This window comes from Oreochromis niloticus, linkage group LG1 (genome assembly GCF_001858045.2).
Source record: "Oreochromis niloticus isolate F11D_XX linkage group LG1, O_niloticus_UMD_NMBU, whole genome shotgun sequence".
Lineage (NCBI taxonomy): Eukaryota > Metazoa > Chordata > Actinopteri > Cichliformes > Cichlidae > Oreochromis > Oreochromis niloticus.
This window is the reverse complement of record NC_031965.2, coordinates 12,924,281-12,949,136: the sequence shown is the minus strand read 5'-3', so window position 1 is coordinate 12,949,136 and position 24,856 is coordinate 12,924,281. Positions and strand designations below refer to the sequence as shown.

General features: G+C 39.0%; 1 protein-coding gene across 1 annotated transcript; it reads left to right on the top strand.

Moving 5' to 3' along the window:
* Positions 1 to 876: 876 nt before the first annotated feature.
* LOC102082492 (M-protein, striated muscle) lies at positions 877 to 13,881 on the top strand. Its single transcript, XM_025909046.1, has 18 exons — positions 877 to 983; positions 1,992 to 2,036; positions 2,602 to 2,746; positions 3,306 to 3,368; positions 3,635 to 3,702; positions 4,662 to 4,775; positions 4,903 to 4,990; positions 5,343 to 5,381; positions 6,237 to 6,342; positions 7,004 to 7,031; positions 7,476 to 7,572; positions 8,445 to 8,481; positions 8,536 to 8,594; positions 10,099 to 10,121; positions 10,223 to 10,267; positions 10,343 to 10,432; positions 12,618 to 12,743; positions 13,103 to 13,881. Exons 2-18 carry the CDS (start codon positions 2,019 to 2,021, stop codon positions 13,310 to 13,312), a joined length of 1,356 nt encoding a protein of 451 aa, XP_025764831.1. The 5' UTR covers positions 877 to 983; positions 1,992 to 2,018; the 3' UTR covers positions 13,313 to 13,881.
* Positions 13,882 to 24,856: the final 10,975 nt, after the last annotated feature.

The window sequence follows — 24,856 nt, the reverse complement described above, 5'->3', positions numbered from 1 at the left end:
AGAATATGCTGTTATTATGTCATAATTTATTTACCTGTCAATTTTGCACAGGTTGAAAGTTACCACACCAATTTACAGACGTTCACACCTCCACTCCCCCTAGCAACAACAGATTGTCTGTTTGTGTCCTAGGTAACAGGTCTGGAGGTGGGCACTACCTATGTGTTCAGAGTGCGTGCAGTCAATGCTGCAGGAGTGGTTATGGCCTCAATGGCCTCTGACCCTGTGACTGCCAAGGCCGTGGCAGGTAACATTTAACAGCAGACAGAAACTGAATACCTTCCTAAAATGTAGGGTGTTAAAATTCATAAATATGTGTCTCCAAGTTTCTCTTTGTATCTTTGTAAAGCATACAAAGTGCTATGGTTTTGCTTTGAGTGAGTGTTGCACTATTGTTGACAGTGGTGAAGGCAAGAGTTTAAGAGCGAGTGGACACGTGCTATCAATCCATCAAATATCAAAGATCACATTAATAGCAGTCTAGGCTTTCTGGGCATTAACTGGAGACAAAAATGGCTAGTCTAAAAACTATGTTTGTCTGTGTATTGAAGGTTCCCAGGAGGTGTCCTGTGTGGTGGATGAGAAGTCAGGTGACATTGTTCTGTCATTCGAGTCCTGCCAGATAAACGAAGGCTCCAAGTTCATCTGGAAGAAAGATTATAAAGAAATCACAGATTTCTCTAAAGGGGTAGTGATTAAATCTGAGGGCACCCAGTAAGACCACAGTCACACACACACACACACACACACACACACACACACACACACACACACATATATGACATGCATATGACATCAAACAGTTGCATTCAATTTCAGCTTGAACAATCTCTCTGACTGTGTGTGTCTGTGTTTCTCTTCCGCCCTCCACTGCAGCTCTAAGCTGATCTTCAAGAACCCAGATAAGGAAGACTTTGGGACGTATTCTGTTTCTGTCACAAACACAGAGGGAGTGTCATCCAGCTACACAATCTCTAATGAAGGTAGGTTCTATTCATTGCTATGTAAGGATGGCTCTGATGCTTAGGCACCCAGTCAACTGTCATGCAAAATTTGAAAATCTGTAAGAGAATCTGCAACTTAGACTTAATGAAATCTCTCATGTTTATGTTTATTTGTATTCTATACTCATGGCTCATTTGCCCTTGTTGACATATGGTAATTTGCGATGTTGCCATTATTATCTTAATCATCTCATCGCATTAGTTTGCATTCCATATCCGTTTCCTACCTCTGTTAAACTATTGCATGCAAATACCACTCATGCCTTGATCGTGAAAATTTGAACAGCTGTAGAGCAACACCCTAATAACTACATCAAAAGCACAGACTTGAGCCAAAATCAAAAGAAAATTGTATCGGAGAACTAAGGCAGTGTGTAGAATGCAATAAAAGATGAAAGTAGTGAGAGCATACTTAAAAACAATCACCCTGGCACCCAGGCAACAAACAATTTCATTACACATCTGATGATACTAGCAGAGCGCATTATTTCTCCAAGCTTGGGGCACTGAACATGTTTTACCACCAGATCTTCGTGGCAAAAGGATTTCTGTCAGAAAGCTTCACAACGCTTTTCCTTCTATTGCACCAGTTTGCTACGAGGCTATAATAGTGGCTTCCACTGATTGCTTCCCATTCGGCTTACAGTTATTCCACTGTAACTCGCAATAATTTCTGAACTTCTAGCACGCAAGGTTTCATTTATTTCAGTTATATCACAGGTACTTGGTGAGGCTCCAATAATACAACAACTCAGAATACAGTCTGTGTTTCAGGGTAAGCATTCAGGGCCAGTTATGAGTCACAATGTAATGTCGTTCTTTCAGCTTTAATCTTCAGTTTTGATGTTTTTGCTTCTTGATTTTCCTCTCCCTGACTTATCTGGTACCTCATCGAAGCTAATGGTAAAATTAGACCAATGCATAAAATGTCACATGTATGATAACTGCACGTCTGTGTCTATAAAATAATGTGTCTGTGCCTTATAGAGTTGGTAAAGATGCTGGCGCTCAGTTATGATATCAGACACCCAGGTAGGTACCTTTGGCTGACTCTTTCTATCTCTCTGAGTTTCTCTCTCTTTGTCCTTTTTAATCTCTTCTTTAAAACTTTCTCCTCTGAGTCTTAATCTGTCTTACCTGCTCACTTCATTTCTCGTTCTCCCTCTTTTATGCTTTTATTTTTCTTTCTTCTTCTGCCTTTGAAGATTTCTGATTTCTTTATTTTTTTAGGGGCAGATTTCTCTTTTTATTTGATCCCAAAAAAAAGTCTTACCTGCTTTTGCATCACCTGCCTAAGCTCTTCCCCTTTTCCTGTCCGGAAAATGATATATCAGTTAGCCAGGTAGTCTTCTTTCAGCTGCAATTTTTGCGAGGCTCAAACTGAAAGATCCCAAAGTATGGACTAAACCATTTAATTGAACCTTGCAAATAAAAACAGAAGAGATGAATGATTTATATTCTAGCTTCAAGGTGAACAACCTACTTTTCTATCAAGACAATAGTTCAGTCAGCTGTTTTTAACTACACAAAAGTTATGATATTCACAAAGTCTGTCGTCAAGTAGGCTTTTTAAAATTACAACTCTATTTTTCTGCAGCCCAACAAGATGGGTCATGACGTCGCTACAGGGATCATTGAGTTCATCATGGATCATTTCACTGAGGAGAATGAGGGGACATATACCTGCCAGATCACAGATGGAGGAGGAAAGGCACAGAGCTCACTGGTTCTGATTGGAAATGGTAAGAGGGGCCAAGGTTTACTCCTGTCCTACGATCAGCCTTTCAAATGTGATTCCAACCCAGTCAGACCCCACAAAACCTGCAGTATCCGACTACATTCAACAAAAAAAGAACAATAACCTCTGGACTGTAATTTTTTTTTCTCTTGGTTGGATTGCAGTTGTATCAAACCACAAATGTATATTAAGTGGATGTGTGCAGAAAGAACTTATCACAACCTCTTATTTTTCAGCGTACTAATTAGGGGGTATGCTGTCAAGCCTAAGCCAGGAGAAACACAGACATGTAGCAGAGAGTGTATAGAATGGGCTTTTTGGTATGACAGTAGACTTAGCATCTGCTGCATTAGAGATCCCATTATGGAAATGTATTGAGCCCATCAGTGTAGAGAAGGGTTTGAACTTCATGTCTATAGGACTCCCTAAGATTCAACTAAAGATGCTTGATTTCATAAATTATGATTCTGCTCTCATATGGGGGACCACTAAAAAAAAAATCTATAGCAACACTTTGATCTTTTAATTATTCTTCGTTTATGTGTGTCTGTATGTGCACATAGCTTTCAAAGCAGCCCTGGCTGAGGCTGATTTCCAGAGGAGAGAGTACATCAGAGTCAAAGAGGGTAAGAAATACAAAACATCATCCACTTTTAAGCTTGTAAGAGCTTTGTTCTTAATTTAGCCTGAGACCAGCACAACACTATGTTGCCCGGGAGATAACTAATGAGTGAGCATAGAGGAGAGAAGTAGACTATCTTTGCATAAACTCTCGAGCTGCAAAGTTAAAACCACACATCAGTTAATACAGCTTATAACAAGGTTCCTCAAGTGTTTTATAAAAGCTTATGTCCATTTTCAAGGCTTCCTCTCATGTTTCTTTTCACTACAGGCCCCCACTTTAGTGAGTTTCTATCACTTCAGATTGGGGATGACTGCTCTGTCACTTTGGTCTGCAAGGTAAACACAGTGGTACTCGATATTTATTGAATATTTACAGTCTGACAAATGGGAGGCTCACTTACTGAGCAGATATTCTATAGAGACTAAGTGTGGATGCCACAGTGCTGCGTAATGATAAGGTCCAGACATATAATAACTCGAATTGTCAGGGTTTTTCCTGCCCTTGTTAGAATGAAGTATATTATCAAGAACATTTTAAAATTAAAGTCGCCGTTTATATGCTCCGGGACAGTTAAGTTGACATCAGCATATCTTTGATTTATGCAGAGATATAGTAAATATATGCATTCATTATTTAACTGTTGAGTACCAAAACACAGCAAGCTTAAACATCAACCAGTTTTCAGAAAAATGCTCTACTTCCAATTTGGGATCATTTAGCCTCAAGTTTTTTTGGTTGAAAGACAGGATTTATGTTTAAATCCATCAAGTGGATGAGAATTACTGCAAAAAGTTGATGAGGTACAGTTATGTGCTAACATTTGGGAACCTCTGGTTGACTTGTTGACTTTTGTAGGCAAAAATAAGTGTACTTGTCCTGCAGCAAACAGGCATTTTAAATAACCCCTTCTTCAAATGCTAATGCACTCTTACCATTTAGTTCATTAACTAAACAGCCAAGCATTAAACTGTGTTTTACCATTTTCTCCGATTAGTATTATTTTTATATTCAGAAAACAAAAGCACCAATGCATTAACATTTAAGAGATTTGTTTTTCACTTTAATCCGTTTGCTGCAGGCATTTGCTTCCTTTGTCTTTCAAAAGCCTCGTCGACATCTCTTGATCTTCCTAAACTACCACATAAACAAGACTTTATATACAGCACATCCCTGGTCATCTGGATTTGCATTGTTCGATGAATTGTATAAAATATAAAGTGTGTGTGTGAGACAATAAAACTTCACTTCCTGTTTTTCGAAAATGATAATATGCAGTTTTTATTGATTTTAACAGGTTGCTAACTTGAAGAAGGAATCAGTGTTTCACTGGTTTAGAGAAGACACGGAGATCATCCCGGATGTAAAACCTGACCTGGGATCAGGAGTCTGTAAACTGCCAATTAAAGAGGTAAGAGCACACTGTGGCACTAAAGACTATTTTTCTTTTTTTTGGGGGGGGGGTTCCAACGCTGTCCTCGTGCTGTGTTCAAAATGGACAAATCTGTATTCCCTATGTCACACTGTTTCTTCTCCAGTTTTCAATGAAGACAGCAGGAATTTACAAAGCCACCATCAGCGATGACAGAGGAAAAGATATGAGCCAAATAAACATTTCTGGAAAAGGTAAACATGTTCTCTATTTTTGCAGTTCATCTTACCACTTAATAAAAATGACAAGTTCACTGTCTGGATAGTTAGCTTGATGTCTTACTGAGCAAGTATCATTGTTTACCTACAGTGTATTATTCTTATAAAAAGAATAAATAAAATGCTTGACATGGGGAAAACATTTATAATGTTATAAACTATTTCTTTTTTTCATTACTGTGTTGGGAAACCATAAAGTAACATATTCCCATGTTTTCATTAAACCTTTCCTTACTGAGCTCTGAATGCAGCCACCAGAGAGCAGCATCATGCCTTTCCATCCTCTTGGCTCTGTCTCTGACCCCATGTTCCTCTGCCTTTCTTCTAGTCTTTGACGATGCCATAAACAAGCTCAGCCAACTGGCTGGTAAGTTGCTGCATTCTGCACACAGACACACACACCAATAATCTCATAAAGAGACATCCATGTTAAAAATGGTACGACACACCACCAGCACCACCCTCTACCCACTGTAGGGATCCAGTTCAAATTATCTAAATTTAACATGGCACCATCAAACCCCAGTGATGAGAGATTTGGTAGATCCATCATCAGACTGATATGGGTCTTGTTTTAAAAACCCTCTGCTACATACACACACACACTTATCAGCGTGTGGCAGAAGTTGTCATGCTGGAAGCATTTGGCCATCGTGCCATCATGTGGTGAAATCACTTTAAAATTCCACTGCGCTGTCACAGTGACAGTGTGGAGGAGCATCTTAGTCCTATTTTAAGAGACAGTCACTTGACAGCTCTGCAGCAACTGTTACAGCAGTGGTTCATTACTGTGATAATGGGAAACCATGGTGATGTGACCAGGTGGATGACACACTTGCCCACTTGTAATGTGCAGTGAGGAAAATCTGACACAGACATTGTGTAGTATAAAATGCCCTTTTAGGTATAACGGCTTAAAAAAAAAGTTAATAAAACCTGTCATGGTTGAAGTGCTTTACTGAGTGCCAGGATATAAACAATCTGCTCTTTGCTTCATTAGCAGAATTTTCCTCTCCAAGCTGGACAAAAGGGAATTTCAAACTAGATCCTACAAATGGCTGAAAATGGAAGTTTATTTTTATTCAATTAATTCATCTCTGCATGCAGTAGCTTTCACAGCATAGCGAGGTCACAGAGTCCAGCAGCTGGAGGAAAACATGTATTTTACTTTGATTTCAAACGTGGTCCTCACAACCTCCATCGCCTCCATTACCTCCTCCAGGAGCCAGTGCAGCAGAGCTTGTGATAAACTGCACAGCAACAGGCATTCAGCTGCAGTGTCACATGAAGTATTACACCTTAGAGATGAACATCACCTGGTATAATGGGTAAGGAATTAGATTAAACACAGAATTAACACTGCCTCACAAATATAAACATAATACCAAATAGTTGGAGTACGAAGATGAAGATAAGGAATGGAGGAAGAAAATACGCATAACTCCAGTATTTGTAGTCCTGGTAGTTGTTTTACTAGAGTATTCTTTTAAGTCCACCTATAAACATGCTGACCACAAACGCATTATTCTGGTTTTCCCTCAAGTTAAACTGCCGCGAGTGGGAAAAACAATAAGCCGCATAATAAAACTTCTGATGGGCTATTGGCAAGTGGTTTCATTATCCCTGTTATTGCAGTAAAATTGCCCTGTTTTGTGACAGAAATCACACAGCTATTATTTTCTATAAAGAAGGAAGGCTTTTCTGCACTTAAAAGCACTCCAGTTCACTCCAGAAATTATAAAATGTTAAAAAATGGGTTCATAAAATAAAAACAAGTGGACAGAACAATGAAGTAAAACTGAATAAAAATTATGAAGATTTTATTTTAAAATATCTCACTGTCTTTTCTGTGGGTTCGTGTAAGAGCAAGAGGTCGGCATGACATTAGCGAGGCATGTAAACATGATTTTCATTTACCTGACTCGCTCAAAAATAACCCCCCACCACACAAACACACACACTAACCTCTCTTTTCTTCTCCTCAGTGAGACTAAACTCTCCCACAGTGACAAGATTGTGATTGGTGGAACCCCGACTATGGCAACAATGGAGGTATTATCATCTTCTATACAAAGCTGAACAGTATATGCTTCGGAGGAATCTCACACATCAGTAACTTTATGACAGTAAAGCACCTCAGACATTGGTGCTGCTGCTCGTCTGTGTTGCTTGTAAAAGTCCTCAAAGTGTCTTTGCAGAGACGAGGAAACTTTGAGATAAATTAAAGGGATAATCACAAGGGAAAGCTAATGAATAAAAATGGTTTAAAATTCATTAAAGTTGATTAAGTAGCGTGTCTTCCGATCGCTTTGTCAGAAAGCTTTATAATTGTAATTAGCCTACCTGTTAAATTAATCTCATTTTAAATCATAGCTCAAAACACGCAAAGCAGAAATAAATAGCAAGACACTGAGTTGATGCCTCTGTCGTCATGTGGCTGATCGTTTTTCGCTGATCACAGGTAGTTGAACCAGTGGAGAAGGACAAGGGCAAGTACTCCATTGTGATCACTGACCCTGAAAACTCACATAAACGCACACTGGACCTCAGCGGTGATGGTCAGTACTTTCAGTACTTTTCCACTCTTATTTCCTTCCCTCCTGAGTCAATTCCTGTTTTTATCGAGAACTCTGTAAAAAGAGGGTAGAAAAAAACAGTCACTTGTTTTTATGGCTCTCTTTCAGCGTGTAGTCTCTCTGGTTATATTTCAGCTAGTCTTTGAGTATGAAAGTCTCCAGTTTTCACTTTTAAAAAGAATTCAATGTTTGGACTGCTTGGCTGCTTGTCAGTTACATACATTTTAGTGTGGATCGGATTACATACACAACAATGCAAAAGTCTTGAGTTTGAAAGTTTGAAAGACAGAAAGCCTTGAAAAGTTTGTCTTTGGACATTAGCTGCTTTTCACTCATTTCGAGTCCAGTCCTGGTACCTGGCTAATTATAGAGGAATGGCTTTTTTTGGTTTAAACCACCCAACACTGACCTATGTAACATTCAAGCATAAAAACCCCCAACTCAACGGTTGAAGCAGTGTTGTGTCTACACATAACAGAAAAATTAGCAAAGAACCATTTTTTAATTGTACCTTTACGTGCATAATTACTGCGGCTCAAAACTTTTGCACAGCACTGTATGGAAAAAATCTCCACTAAAACTTCTCAAATTTACTTTTTTTAATGTTAAAAAAACACATTTATGAGTGTTATGACTGAAAGAGTTCATTCCTCCTGTGTTTACTGCATCACTCTCATCTTAAAACTATTATTTTCTTTTAAAAAAAAAAGTTGCCATGTTCATGAGCAGGAAAAGGGAAAGATTCTGTTTTGATATTATAAAGACTATTTTGGTTCTAGGTGTGTCTAAATTTAAAGTAAAGTAAACTGGCATGTGTTGTGACACTGACAGTTTTCTGTTTTTGTATTTAACAGTATATGAGAAAGCCTTTGCAGAGTTCCAGAAACTAAAGTAAGACTATATTCTCAAAGCTGTTTTCTTCTTTTTTTAAACTTGTGCCTTTATGTGTCAGACTGGCTCGCCTAATGACGAATCACTGCTTCCTTCACATTTGCTTCATAACTGTGAGTTTGACATCTAATAGTTCAAAGTAATGATTTCCCAGGCTACACTGTGTTCATATAAGGAAACAATAGTCTTGTTTTCCTGCTTCAAATAATGTAAAGCATGAGGTTTTCTATAAATACACGTATATTCGACTCTCTCGTTCTGATTGTATTTGAATACTAAAACATCTATTGGAAATTTCATTAACATTTGTATCTCCACATTTCAAACAGTGCAAAGCCTTCAGATCATTTGAGACACTGCAGAAGACTGTATGAGCCTTTGTAACCACTATATGCTCAGTGTTAATCAGTGTAGATCCATGCATTGATTAGTGCACTCCTAACTCCAAACTGCTACACTAAAACTAACTGCTTGTTTTGAATATTTTAGTTGTTTAATTTGCCTGTGCTTTGCCCTGTAAGGACCTGTGCACTTTTTTTAAAGGTCTACTGTGGAAGTCTGACTGAGGATTTAATCCCAGACTAAAGTTATGATTTTCAGATTAGGTCACTATATTATTTGATGATTTATTCTCCTTTTTCTGTGACTGAAGAAACTGTGTGTATGCTTTAAAACACTGCTGCATGCATGTAGCAAGCTGCAAATTGAATCAGACGCTTCCCTGGCACTATTGCATGAGCAGAATCTAAAGAGCTCCAAGAGGTGTAAAACTTCTGCATGCCCTGGTTCCAATTATTCAAGTATGTTTTTTTTTTCACCTACAGCTACAGTTTTGAAAAGTCTTGTTAAATCACTGCAACTCGAGTTGCAGAAATGATTACGAAAAATTACCCTGCATCTTTAAGTTGAGCAAATTCAAAAACTCCAACGCTGGCTGTCTGGAAAGAGTCCAGCGCATTATAATTTGAGATAAAAATCTTGGTTAAAAATAGAAGCAGTCAGGTAGCAGAGATCCTTTGGGGTCTGTCGGCTAATTGGGCCAAAGCAAACCCCACACCCACACACACATTTTGCAAATCCTTTTAGGAAAGGGATTGAGACTGCAAACACTAAACACTGCATGCAGTGTGGAAACCATCCAAATCCCTTTTCTAATTAACATTCAAAGAGAGACATTTAAGCACAAGACTTTACAAACACATTGAAACAAGTGACACCCTGTTACCCTTTTGATTGAGCATCAACTTGCCAAGAGGAGAGCAGAGTTTCCCCAACCATCTGGTCTTGTGGCTGACCTCTGGTCCTGCCATGCTGCTCCAACAGCGCTCACATAACAATATCATTTTTCCCCAGGAAATATACATGAAACTCCTGAAGTAAACAATATTAAAAGGAGGTTTGGCTGTAAATCTAACGCACCTTGTGGCACACCATCTGACCACTGTTAGTTAACCGAAAAGAAAAGAAAAAAAAAAAACAAAGAAAAAATGATGTGTGGTCAGAGCCAGGTAATGAAAGCTAACCAGAAATGATTTGGCTAAAGTAAAGCTTGAACTATATAAAGATTTGCTAGTGATAAAATTTGTATAATAATACAAAACTGCTTTGATTTTTCAGGGCTGAGGCATACGCTGAGAAGAGTAAGTTTATCCTCCTGTTCTCCTTTATATAATAGCTTAATATAATAAACAATAGGAATAACCTAGAATGTTAACAACTGTTTGTTTTACACCGTGGTAAGGTGGTGGGAGGACTGCCTGATGTGGTCACCATTATGGAAAAGAAGGTAGGCGTCTAAGTGTGTGAAACTGCATGCTTTCTGTCTCATTTTGCTAATAGGTATTTTCTATGCTTTCTGTAGACTTTGAGTTTAACATGTACAGTGTGTGGAGACCCCAAACCTCAGGTGTCATGGCTGAAGAACGGATCAGAAGTCGAGCCTGATGATCAGGTAAATGTCTTATTGGAGTTGTTTTCAGCTAATTAAATTGTGTATGCAAGTCACATGTACAACCAGTTCATATTCAGATGGGGCTTTGTACTTTTATTTGATTCCTACCCGATAAATACTGCCTTATTCTCTGACTCTGTTTAACCTCTTCAGAAACTCAACTCCTCCCCTCCTGTCTCACGATTAATTATCTCATTAACCATACACAATTACAACATAATGTTTCTATTAACTTGTCTTGTGGAAATTTCACACTCAGTATGTGTCTACTAAAATATGCTTCATGATGTCATGTTATTTTGAGAACTCTCCAGATCCATTTGATCAGATAATGTCTGTTCAAAAGTCAATGTCTATAATACTTACCATGATATTAAAACCAGTATTCATATAAAATAATGAAATAGCAGTAATTAAAAAACAATTTCTGGTAATACTGAAAGTGCTAATGAAGTACTTTCTAAAAAGTATGCTTCATGTATATTTAAATTAGTACAAATGATTAGTAGTAATAAAATGCAGTAAACCCCAAAACCATTGATATACTTTAGTTCCTTGTTAGGAACTTCATGAATATGATGTTGTCCCTATTGTGCCAAAGCACTTCTTATACATTCATCAGCCACTTTACTAGGTACACCGATTCAAGAAATTATTAAAGTAAATATTTAATCAGCCAATGGCAGCAACACTGTACATTTAGGCATGTAGGGGGGTCAAAAGGGGGAAGAAAGGTGAGACTTTGAATGTACATGAGCAGGGTTATTTGTAACAGACGGGCTAGTCTAAGTATTCTGGTGCGACCAAGTATTCTGATCAACAATAGAAGATCAACAATGGAGTACGTTTGGGATGTGGTGGAGCATGAGATCAGCAGCATGATGCCATCTTGTCAATATGAAACAAAATCCCTGATGAATGTTTTAAGCATCTTGCTAAAGATACACCACAAAGAGTTAAGGCTGAAGACAAAAGGATCCAATCCAAAACTAGCAACGTATACCTAATCGAGTGGCAGGTGAGTATATTTACCACTGAGAGCACCAAGATTCAGGGAACTACACTACGCTTCTACCCATTTTGGGGTCAGTATTATCAGCATAATCCTAGATCAGTAACGGAACAACTCTACCTCTCATAACTCACTAACCTACTTGCCAACCAGAGTACAGTAAGTCTACAGTCTGTCGCTAGTCGACGAAAGCTCTTTCAACAGCATCAGAATCCTGCAGCTTCTACCAGCTTTGAAGATTTAAGTTTGAGAAACCCTGTCCAGGAGGAATTTGTGTTCAAGTTTTCTCCTTTATTCATTCCCTCACCTGCTAATAATCTGTCTAAAACAAGAATCAAGGCCCTTGTTGATGAGTTTTCCAAACCTCTGGAGTGTCTCTCATGCACTTAGTTACCACAGAGGCGTCTGAGGATGCATGAAGATAAATGAAAAACAAACATGAACATAAGAAGATCCAGAGAATTCAATTCGAGTAGTGTAATAAGCAGAAGTTACTACTTTTTAGACATTTTGTCAAATTTTATAATATCTGTATCACAGAAACGACTGTAATTAGAATATTTTTTTTCTGAATAATACACAGCTTAACCTACATTGGTCTAGTAAATTAATGCATTTAACCAAGAACACATAGCATGCTAATGGCTACCATTTTTAGGATTTTAATCTAATAGACCGTTTTATTTCTTGTAATTAAAAGGCAAGTGTTTCTCTTAATAATGTAATTAACTTACTGAAAGTACCACTCCATAAAAATGTATAAATGTCCAGACCTTACAAGTGAGTGGGCAGGTATAAGAGGCAATTTAAAATGTTGGACTCTTGTCTGCACCACTCGTGGTACATGGTACAATTCAGAATAAAGTACTCTGTGTAGACTAGAGTATCAGAGACAATATACAGTAGGGTTTTTTTTGGGTGGTATAAAAAATATAGATTGGGCACATTTGTATTGCTTTTCAATTTCACCATACTTTGGTTGAGCGTGGTTGAGTGCAGCAGAACAGATAAGACAGGAATACATCATTAATCCCTTTGTCCATTCAGCCCATGCACCAGTGCTCAGCTTTTGCTCATGCTGCCACTTTGAGTAAGGCATTTTAAAGAATAAATCATGCTAAACTCCCTCCACTGGCTTTCTCACTTTTTTTAACCTCTGAATTCATTTCCCAGTATGTGGTCTCCCTGGACCAGGGCAAGTTTGCCAGTCTGACGATCAAAGGCGTTTCCATGGAGGATTCTGGCAGATATACCATGATTGTCCAGAATAAATATGGAGGAGAGTCTGTGGATATAGTGGTGAGTGTTTCCGCTGTGTAACACAAATGACTGGATTTACTCTGAGCCGTCTCTGCTTCAGAAATATTTTCTTTCCATTGGTGCCCAACATGGGGATATATTTGATCGCAGCAGCACAAAAACCTTACACGGGCCTGATATTTGACCTTGTTACTTTTGCTCACCCTGATTTTGACAGAATTAATACAAAATAATACAAAATCCAAATTTCTCTAAAATTAAAAATACCTAAACAATTTCTATTGATGATGCAATGTGCTGCAGCCCTTTAAACAATCCTTTTGTGTTCACCGCTAGTAGTAAATGCATGAATGGGTATTAACATTGTGTCCTTGTCTCGCTATTTTTTTTATCTTCAGGTCAGTGTGTATCGCCATGGGGAGAAAATCCCTGAGGCAAAACCAACTCTGACCCCTAAAACAATCATCCCACCTAAATTACCAATCGAGATCCCTCAGCCTAAGACCCAGCCTGCTCCGAGCGCTGCCCCTTCAACTCCTAGCCCTGCCGCTCCTAAGGCAGCACTGGGAAGAGGGGTGAAGAGTCCTACTCCAAGTCGGAGGAAGTGAAAAGCAAGGCAGAAGAAACACAATCACTGGTGCACAATTAGACCACACATAGCTGAGAAGCCTTTATTGGTGTTCTCTATCTGGATTGAAATGGAGCTAATACTCTTTCCATTAAATTAGAGCGTCAAGAAAACCCTGACATATGAAATAAATCTTGCAATTGTGATGGAAAGCAAAAAATAATTTCAATGTGAAATCATTGTATAAAATCAGCAAAATTATACTAGAATAATAAAAAGCTAGGCACTATCTAAACATGAGGAAATTAGAAATTAATTGAAATGAACTTGAATAAAGCTACAAATTGAATAAAACTTGAAGAAAGAGTGAAATGTGTTTTAAATTCATTCTTGAAGTGCACAAATGACACCGCATGCAGTATAATCAAATATTAAATGGCTTGCAAATTACAGGAACATTGCCCAAAGTTAACTGACTTGAAGCTTCGATGCACCTTGGCATTGTGGAACAATATTTCGTATTTATCATAGTTAGGGGGAGTTTAACATGTTAGTCAAAACAAAATTGGGTTAAAGTCTAGTAAGTACAAATCCCAAAGGAGACCAGTAAACATTAATTTCAAATCAAATCAAATCAAATCACTTTTATTGTCACATCACATGTGCAGGTACACTGGTACAGTACATGCGAGTGAAATTCTTGTGTGCGAGCTTCACAAGCAACAGAGTTGTGCAAAATACAATAACGTAAAACAAGCAAAATATAAAAATTGCTAATCTAAAAAGTAATAAATATATGTACAATATGTAAAGGTATATACATTACTGAATGTGTATACTAAATATGTTTTTCTACATGTGTGTGTTTGAGTGTGTATATAGTGTGTATATACATGTAATGAAATAAAGTAAACAATAAAATAAGATATATAAAATATACAGAGGTTGGTATGTGCAAAACAGTGGTATTTATATACAGTATGGAGTGCATAATGTTGAAGTTCTGGTAAGTGAAGGTGAGGTGTCTATGAAGTGTTCAGCAGTCTGATGGCCTGATGGAAAAAGCTGCCCTATGGATGTAGGTTTTGTCCCCCGTAACCAAGTGACCCATCCATCTTTGTTGCCATGCCACCAAAATAACCCCACAGCATATCAAAACCACGGGATCCCCTCACTGTAGAGTTTAAGAGTTTTCTCTTTAAATTCTTATCTGTGTCACAGAATATTTCAAGTAAACCAGAGACATGGTCTGCTCCATCAAGGATTACTCTAAACATAGTTTTAAAAAATGCTGTGTTATGTTACAAAGTTGCTAGGGCCACTAGCCAGGACATGCCCTCACATCACTAACCTGCTGACTATTACCTGCATTTTTGATGGTGTCTAGCACCAGATGTTCTTGGTATAATCACATACACACCACTCCCATTTGCCTTTGATTATGGGGCTGAGGCAAGTTTCATTATGAGCCAGTGGAGAGAGGTGGGCCCTTGTCTATATTTTTCTGAATATGATCAGTGGTTTGGCTCAGTCTCACAGTCATTTACATATTTAAATGCACAAAAACAACACAGGCTTAGTATCACAGCTCACAAGATCAGTGTTCATTTTATGTTGTTTAAAGGGAGGAAAAAAAAACACAGACGTGCACCTTTCACAAAGAAAAAAGGGACAGAGAGAAATAGGTCAGGCTGTACAAAGTAGTCATTATACTGCCACCTCTACAACACGGTCAACTGATGACTGCAAATGTATAACACCATCCTCCTTAAGATCACCATGGTGAACACGCTGAAGATTAACTGGCAGTGAATCACCACTAAGTAAACCAGAGCTGTGAAGCGAAGCTGTCCTACTAACGCTGCTGCCTCTCAAACCGTCATTACCAAATTTTACCTAATATTAACTCTGACTGTTAGCAGAAGATATGCATTCTGCCTTGCAGCCAAATATGAATTATGTTCAGTCCTTCTGGTCATCAGCCAGAAGCAGAAACAGACATGCTATAAGTAGTCAGGTTTAAATACTTGAGCCGAAGTGCAGGAAGTTGTGATGGCAGAGCTGATGAAAAGATGGCTGATGAGATTTGTGGTTCATTAAAGCTGATGAGAGGAGCAGACGGAGAAGAGAGAGGGAGGGGCGCAGGGTAAAGTCATTGTTTCTGTGTTTGCTGTTGCTAATAAAAGAAAGCGATTACACTTTGCTAGCCTGTTTATTCATTCTGTCAGAGGGAAAGAGACTGAGAACAAGAGACGGGTTGTGAGAGAACTGAGTAATGGAGAAGGCTGAAAGAGAGAAACTGAGACTGTTAGGTTCCTCATTTTGAGTGTTACTTTTGTTGCTGATGCGTCTGCTTTGGCAGCATGAGACGAGTCTTGTCATGCTTGTTAAAAACTTGTGAATGAGCTGAGTGATTGGATGAAGGGGGGGAGAGAGAGAGGCGGTGCAGTTTGTGTTATTTTCCGTGCTGTTGTGTTTTGCTTTGTTTTTTTTATCCCTTTGGACATGAAGACAAATTTCATCATGCCATAAAGTGTTTATATACAGTAAGTGTGAAAGGAAAGGAGACAAGCTTGTGTGAGGAATGAATGCAGATAATTCAGTGTTGTGTGGCGATAAAGGACTTCTGAAGTGCGACAGAGGGAGACAGGAAGGGAAGGCTTGAGTGTATCAGAGAGAGCAGGAGGAAGGGAAAGAGAGACAGATCTGAATCATTTTGATGTTTTGCTGATCATCTGCTGTGAGATCATTTTCCTGACTTTTTAATTAATTTTCACATTTTTAATCAATATAATTACAGAGAATCCAAATGTTGCCATGGCAACCACTTTTTAATTTCAATAAACTTGGAAAATGACTTGTCTCTGCAAGACACACGGGTGAGCTGTGCACTCACAGAAATGCAATATGCACAGACACACAACCTGATCACAAACACACTTAAACACACAAATATATAACACACACACACAAATATATATATATATATAGATGGCTGCTATCTAAATGGAATAGCTAGCCAGTACTGATAGCATGAAATTGTGTTTCCAAATATAACACCGTGTCATTGGAGTGTACGAGTGTGTGTGCGTTTCTGTGTATGTGTGTTAAGAAACCAGACTATAGAATATATATTTCTTTGCAATCCTCCACATGGGGCACTATGGGAACATGCACACACACACAGAGACTCTGTGACTCACTTTTAGGCACATGCACAGCCTTGTTCTTGCTCTCTCGCTCGCTCTCTCTCTCAAACGCACACACACACACACACACACACACACACACAGAGAGAGAGAGAGAGAGATACACAGATTCCCTCTCCCAGCGTGGCTAAACTAGATTAGTGTGTATAAAGGCTCATAATCCCTGCTGCCTCCCCAGCAGACAAAGAGGAGCCTGTCCTCAAAATTGGGTTGGCCACTCCGGGTGATGAGTGGCTGCCAGCAAGGGTCCACTATATTTGTGTGTGTATTTTTGCATTTGTGCACGTGTTGTGGATCACATATCTCTGTGACTGCTGTTTCACTTGTCCACATGTATACATTAAGTCAAAGGAAAGATAAATTCACAGTGGCACTCTGGACCCAGTGGTTTAGTTCATCTTTTTACTTTTTTAACTCTTGCTAAAAGTCACAGTACAAAATTTGACCGAATGGGCAAAAGGGTATAGTTTCCACTTAACAGCAGATTTTGATGTTACAGGGTGTGCCATATGCAATGCCTTCCAGCTTAGTCCATTACTTTGGACAGATGTGTTTTAAATATTTCTGTCGCGCCGTTGCAGAGAAAATAAAACCACTTAATTATTATAACATAAACTTAACTGCAAGTTTGCAGTTCTGTGCACTTTGATCTTTACAAAGGTTGGACACTGGCTTGTGGCATCTCAAATAATTTAGTTTTTATTTTCTTGAAATAAAACAACCTCAGTTTAATTATTTGGTAGAACTGCAGCAATCCCTGTTCATGCATGGCAGTATTTTCTGTGTCTAAGATAAGACGGTTTAACACCGTTTAAGGTCTTATACCCTTTTGAACTAAGGATTGATATGAAGCCCATTTCATTATGTAACAGTATAATACATGCAGTGACACATAAATGAATGGACAACTCAATATGTAGAAGTAGCCCTCTTTTACTATCAACCAAAATCCCATCTCATTTTTTTTTATCACTGGCAGAAACCCAAATTCTTCTTCTTTTGGTTATTAATGTAAAGTCAGTTATAAATAAAGCTTAGCACTTATCAAAAAGGTATACTTTTCATGATGTTTATCATTATTCTTTTGAGTACTTACTGATCTTCCCTGCTGCATGCATGTCTAATCCAGCCCCAGTAGTTGTGATCCTGTAATTATTGTCCTTCTGTTACCCTCTGCTTATCATCATGATTCAGAAGACTGACTGCTACACCAAGGCTGTATTAGCTATGGGGCAACACTCTTTAGGGTTTTTAGTGTGCTAATAGCGAAGGGCCCATAGGGATCCACAGTAATTGGTCTTTATTTATGCTGAGTGAAGGCTATGATTAACTAATATCGCCCTTGAGTGTGTACACAAACACACACATTAATACAAACAAATGCACATCCAGTCACACACATAAGTAGATCCCCTCATATAGTGTGTGCACTTGTGAGATTGAGTGGAGAATTGAGCTAATCCCTGGTGGCAGGCTGAATGCTCTGCAAATCTACCAACAGGCAGTAAAAAAGGCATACTTTAGTTCACTTACAGTACCACAGTGGATTCTGCTACAAGAGGGGAAATGTTAGCAATATAGTTTTTTAATAGTTTTGCAACGAATCGTAGGTTATAGAGAAATAAGTTCCTTGCTATGTGTGTATATATCAGCAAGAAGATGATCCTTTTCTGACCACTGCCAAATGCCACTAAACTGCTAAGGTGTCCGTAGCATCAGTGAAAAAACACACGTATCAATGTCTTTGCATGTGCTGTTTATCTCTATCTCTGGTGCAGCTAATGAGCTGGGGGCAGTAAAGGCCATGCTTTGTCTTTTGAAGAGACAGACGGTAAGCAGGGAAAGTGGTGTGTGTTGGGCTTCAGCCTACTAAACCTTCACACATGAAGGCACTCACATTCTGGCTGTGTTTTCATCTACACCAGGGGTCCCCAATCTCAGTCCACGAGGGCCGGTGTCCCTGCAGGTTTTAGATCTCACCCTGGGTCAACACACCTGAATCACATGATTAGCTCATTACCAGGCCTCTGGAGAACTTCAACACATGTTGAGAAGGTAATTTATCCATTTAAATCAGCTGTGATGGATCAAGGACACATCTAAAACCTGCAGGGACACCGGCCCTCGTGGACTGAGATTGGGGACCCCTGATCTACACTATACCAACCTGTGTGTGTGCGAGTGTGTGTGTGCTTACTGTCAAATCCCCACAGTGGCAGTATTCTCATGTGTTTACTCCTCGTATAGAAACTGAACACCGGCCTGTAATCAGAGCTGCAGTGACTGGCTCACAACAACAGTGTTCCCTCATTATGGCTCCAACATATCACCTTTATCTCCTGTGTGTGTGATTATGGTTCCCCCCTGTTAGCCTTCCAGGCAGCGGTGGTACATGTGGGTGTAGTCAAAGCAATCTGTGTGTGTGTATGTGAGTGCGCACACACATACAGTGTAAAGATTTTCATTTATATATTTATTATTAAAATATGACTCTTGATATTAAAAATCTCTTTTTACAAGATCCTGGCCTGGCACTTACATTTGTGCAGATTCTCAGTCATTCATGTCATGGTAGTCAATAGTGCTTGAAAAGACAGCAACTGGACTGCAGGATCGTTTTTGCCTCTCATCCAGGCTTCTTCAATTCTAAAACAACTGATGGAAAATCCCAGGTATTTAACCTCTAGTGGGGGACGGTTTTCGGGTTCGTGACCTACTATTAATCATTTGAGTCATCAGATGAGCCATGAGTTGAAAAACAGCATGGGTCATTGCTGTCACCAGGGCCAAGATTTGAAACCTCTGTAAAGCACTGCCCCACCCCACCATTATATGAGCTGTTGGGGTCACCTGAGGCAAGTTGTGAGAGGGGGTTAAAATGCTTGAGAAGGGATCTCCTTAGAGGGCATGTTTTTAAATTTTCTCACCAGCAACTGAATGTGAGGTATAAAAGAGGGAGAGTCATCAATTATAATTTCCAAGTGCTTACAAATAGATATTAACTCGATCTCAGAGTCCTGAACTGTATTGATATGTGAGAGGTTCAGTGGTTTTTATTTTGTTTGGGAAACTTTTTCAGTTTAATTTATGTGCATTTAAAACAATTTTTAAATCACACACTAGGTGCACTGTATTAAATGTTGATCGTAGCTAACAGAGTGCCTGGTTAGGAGTAGGAGAATATCATCAAATCCTCACCATACTGTTTGCTTGAAAATGAAAGCTTGCTGTTGTCATATTATGACCAAGATAAATGCAACAAATAGCAGTGGTCCTAGAATGGAACCCTGGGGCACTCCTTTAGTTACTCTGGGGAAGCTATATGCGACTCCTTCTACCTGCACCTGAATAATTTTGAAACCTTTCAACAATGTTCTTCCTGCGAAGCCTGTGTCAAAGCCTTTGACTAAATCAGTAAAAAGGATTGCACAGTGTTGCATGTTACATAATGAAAACAAGCAAAGACATTATATTTTTAAGGCTGCTAAAGATATTTTGTAATTTTCCCTGAAACCTGATGATTTATAAAAAGGAAGTCTTTTAGTTGTTTACTAAGACGAATTTCAAGCTCCGTAACAAAGTGTAGAAAGGTTAAAAAGATATGTAACTAGCGGAGAAATAGTATCATCTACTAGCTGTACAAAGAAATATCAGGGCCTGCTAATGTTCTAGTATCTATAAGTCTGAGGGGTATTAATATCAAGGGCTTACTATTGACACACTCTTTCCAGAGGACAACACACAGAAACGTTATCACTATTCACGCTTGTGCTCACAACTCAGGAATGTATGTATTACATATTTATACAAATACAAGTTTGTAGTTTCACCATGTTGCAAGGCCTCTTCATTGTGGGTATGCATTTCCTGCATGCCAGATATGTAAAAGAAAATAGTAAGTTTTGATCCCCAAGGCAGCTGCTAGCATTTCTGAAAGCTCTAAAGAATTTAAAGGCTGAGAAGTATTTCACATTTTAAATCAGTTTAAGGTGACGTACATTCGTTTCTGACAGGGGATTTCTTTAAATCACCCTGCCGTTCTTTCTTTAGCCAAGACTCCTGAGTTTAGAAAACACACGAACACTGCAGTTCTTCTTTTACTCGCGAGGGCAGCCCTTTAGACGCAGGATCTGCGTCTATTGACTGTCCGCGTCCTTTATTTATACAAAATGTTCCTGTGTGTGTGTGTGTGTGTGTGTGTGTGTGTGTGTGTACAAAGGTAACAACATCATTAAGAGCAGCGGGTTTTTCCCCTTCTCTTCATTTGCATGTTCTCGTAAAAGAGCTGAGCTTGGTCTTCTCTACATCTAAATGTTCAGAACGACAGGATGCGGTTAGTATCTGCATAAGTTCATCACACAAGTTACTAGGCAAAAGGTTATTTAAACATGTGCTTAATCTCAAATAATGAAAGGATACATTTCATGTAGCTGATCACATATATACAATTTTCTCTTGACAGTTTCCTAGTTGCTGCTTCTGGTCTGAGATACAAATGATTACTAAAGTTACTCAACTGAGGTGCACATCAGTTTCATCTGCATCCAGCCGATATCCATTATTGAATTAGGGTAACCTGGTCCCCTCCTCGTGTTCCCTCCCTCTCTTCTGATTCTTTTTTTCCTTTTTTTTTTTTTTTTTGTTATTGCATGACACCACACACCCCACCTCCCTGCTCTATGTGGCCCAGTAATGAGACAGTGACAGATTACCCTAAACCATACTCCCTCTATCCCTCCACCCCATCCCACACACACACACACACACACACAGAGCAAGATAGAGGCTTGCAGAAGTTCAGTCTGTGTATGTGTGTGGGCGTTCAAGCTGTGTTTGAAGTGTGTAAACGTGCATGCTTAGGTGATAAGAATATGGACACAGTTAATATGGTACAGACTCAGTTTCTAATCCCATGTCAGACATTTAATAATAGGAATCACAGGGTACTACCACAGAGTTGAACCACAGAGTTGTGATCATCCAGCATTTTAGTTATGTGGTTAAGATAAGATAAGATAACCTTTATTAGTCCCACGCGTGGGAAATTTGTTTTGTTACAGCAGTGGACAGTGCAAAGTTGCATAGAAAAATTGGAGAAAAACCACTAGAATAAGAGATCAATAAGATACTGTACACAATAGAATAGAATAAAATAAATTGTAAAATAAAATAAAAATAAATTCTTTAAAATCTCAACAAATACTATCCTATAACATAAATATTATAGTAATTAGCAAAAACCTATCCTATGGGCATTTTTTCCCAGGACTGTAGTGCTTTCTCAAACCTTTCATTCCAAATTTAGTGGGACACAAAGGACACAAAGGACACAAATTTTTGTAACTGTTGAGTTATGTACAGACAGCATACATTGAACATGACACATGAACGAAATGCAGAGAACGTAACACTGCATTTGCAAAGGGACAAAGAATATAAGAATCAGAAGACTTGGAGATTTATAATAAATGTTTTTGAAAAGCATATAGATGTTAATAATTGCTGTATGTGTGCTGATGTTTGTGCAAAGTGTTGCTCAGATTAGCCCACGCGTTAAGGCCAAGACTGGGTACAGACATATATTCTGTACTTACATACTCTGTGATGATTGTGTATAGATATATACATGTTAGACTGACAAAAATACTGAATTGAATTATTAAAACTTTAAAAATTTTAATTTTAAATGAAAGTCTTGCATTGAAAATATGATTGAAGTAAATATAAGATAACTCTAAAATGTACAGTAAACTTCAAAATAACATAACTGAGCATTACATCCCTTCAAGCAAGCCACAAATTCAAGCTCAGTCCTGGCAGATCAGCTATCAGTGGCCTACAGATGGTGCACATCTGCAAGCCATTTTGCAACCTGCCTCTAGCCCATCTTCTTCTTTCATCCAGTGTCTGACTTAACCAAAGTCATATTTGTTGTCTCTGATATCAGCTATGTTCTGTGCTGGGGTCTTTCTGCTGATTTCCTCTGCCTCTGGCTTTGCATGTATGTACACAGAAGGGCAGGGAGGTACACTCATCCCACTGTATGCTTTTCACTCATACAAAAGAGTGGGGAGGTCCCAGAGTGGAACTACACCACTAAATCTTCTGGATATAAAAATAACACTATTGGCTATAGTGGCTCTGAGCTAAACATGTTTATTTATTGTTATAAATATACTTCCGTTCAGCATTTTTTTTTCCTGTGTGTGGCTAGGATGAAACTTCTTTATATATTTTATATACTACTGAGTACTTTAATCTACACTAGTACAGAATACTCTTAATGTTTTAATTTTTCTAAATCAGCAGGTAGAGAGGTTTGCCAGTTTACGACCTACATGTTGAAGTGTCATTTGTCAGGCAAAAATAGCTTCATGCTCTCTGCCTTTGAATGTGTTTTTGCATATTACTGGGCGAATGAAGGGAACACTGTAAAGTTTGGATTGCCGAAGATACGTGATTAGTTCTAGCAAAATGATATTCTTCAGAAAACAGAAAAATAAGAACTATATTTGTTTACTATGTTATTGAAAGTAGTGTTAACTTTCAGAGTTGATATGTCATATGACTCTTTGTGTATGCTTGATCATGCATTAGACTATGTGTAATTTAGAGAGGAGGGGTCCAGTTTTCTTGATCTGGGGGGCGAGGTAATGTTTATGTTCGCGTTGCTGTCACTGTCCCTCACACGTGTGACTGGTCAAGGTTTTATATACAGCCCCCCGTCCCCGTGTTTCTCATTTCTTTTGTCTTTTTATTTCTTTGTAATGATTTCATGCCAGTCGGTCAACTTATTTGTTTGCTCCACGCATTTATTATGTGTTTAACGACATATACACACATACAGTTCTGGTGCTGGAGCGGTCTGCTCCGCCTCTGGCTTACTGTTGTCTCTTTGTCTCAGAGCACACATTCATTATCTAATCTTCCTCTATGTTTAATTTACAGCCTCGGCTGCTGCTGCCATATGCTCCTTTTGTCTCTGCCTGCTAGCACACTCTGTCACACACAGTCTGTCACACACACACACACACACACACACACACACACACACACTCTTACATACAGAAGTTCACACATATACATACAATGCCTTAGAACCATGTGGGCGTTGCTTCGCTGTGTTTTGTGTGAACTGTCTCTCAATAAAAGGCAGCGAGAGGAGGCCATCGTCGGGGTCATTTTCGTGCTGGACACAGATGAGGCATCCCTTGCGCAAGTAATCGATCGATCACTGTTGCCTTGTTTTTCTTTCATGGGAATAAGTCCTGGATACAGCGGGATCTGAGTTTAGACCCAACAGTTACAATGTTTGTTAAAGGAGCTCTTGTTTCATGGCTGGGCTTTTTCTGCTTTACACAGGAACAAACGTTGGTCACATAATGCTCGATGTCTGCTTGCATGTGTGGCCAAAAGAAGCGTTAACGTATCAAAGACACTGTACGGTCAACACCTTGATGGCCCATATTATTGTGCAGCTCTTCAAGTACAGTCTTTTTGAACTGATCTGGCAGGACTAGCTGTTTCCGGGCAGAAGTGAGTCTGTACAAGATGCCATTGTTATCTAGCGTTAACTTGCCCCACTCTCTGAACAAGCATTTTGTCTTAGGGTCAAATGTTCTTAGCTCCTTGGGCAGTGGTTTTGAATCTGTCTGTTTACACTGTAATACAGGGCTTATAACAGGATCAGACTTTTGCGCTTCATTAAGCTGTTCTTTTGGTATGGGTGTGAATGTTGCTTCTGCTGGCTCACCTTCTGCTGTGACTGACATTGCTGCAGCTGAGAGTGTCCATGTGGCACTTCCTCAGAGCAGTCTCTCATTAAGGTTTCTACATCAAGTGGCATTCTTGATAAAGCATCTCCGTCACTGTTTTCCTTCCCTGGTTTGTACTTAATGGTGAAGTGAAAATCAGCGAGCTCAGCGACCCATCTTGATGTGGTGGCATTCAGTTTGGCTGTTGACAAAATGTACGTTAGCGGGTTGTTATCGCTATAGACAGTAAATGTTGGGGCATAGTACAAATCGTCTCTGAATTTGTCAGTGATAGCCCACTTCAATGCTAAAAATTCTAGTTTTCCTGCATGGAAGTGGTAGTCTTTTTTCAGCTGCTGTTAGAGTACGGGAGCCATAAGCAATAACTCGCAGCTTACCATCTTGTCTCTGGTACAACACGGCACCTAACCCCTTGTGTGAGGCATCTGTGTGTACGAATCCCAGTACTGGTGGGTGGAGCAAACAGTCTATTAGTTCCTCAAGCGCACTTTGATGCTGGTCAGTCTACACAATTTGTTTTGAGGAGGGCACAACTTGACTGGCTCTCTTTGGTCTTGCCCTTGGCCCTTTTGTGGTGTCTGAGTTCTCTGTGGTTTTGTC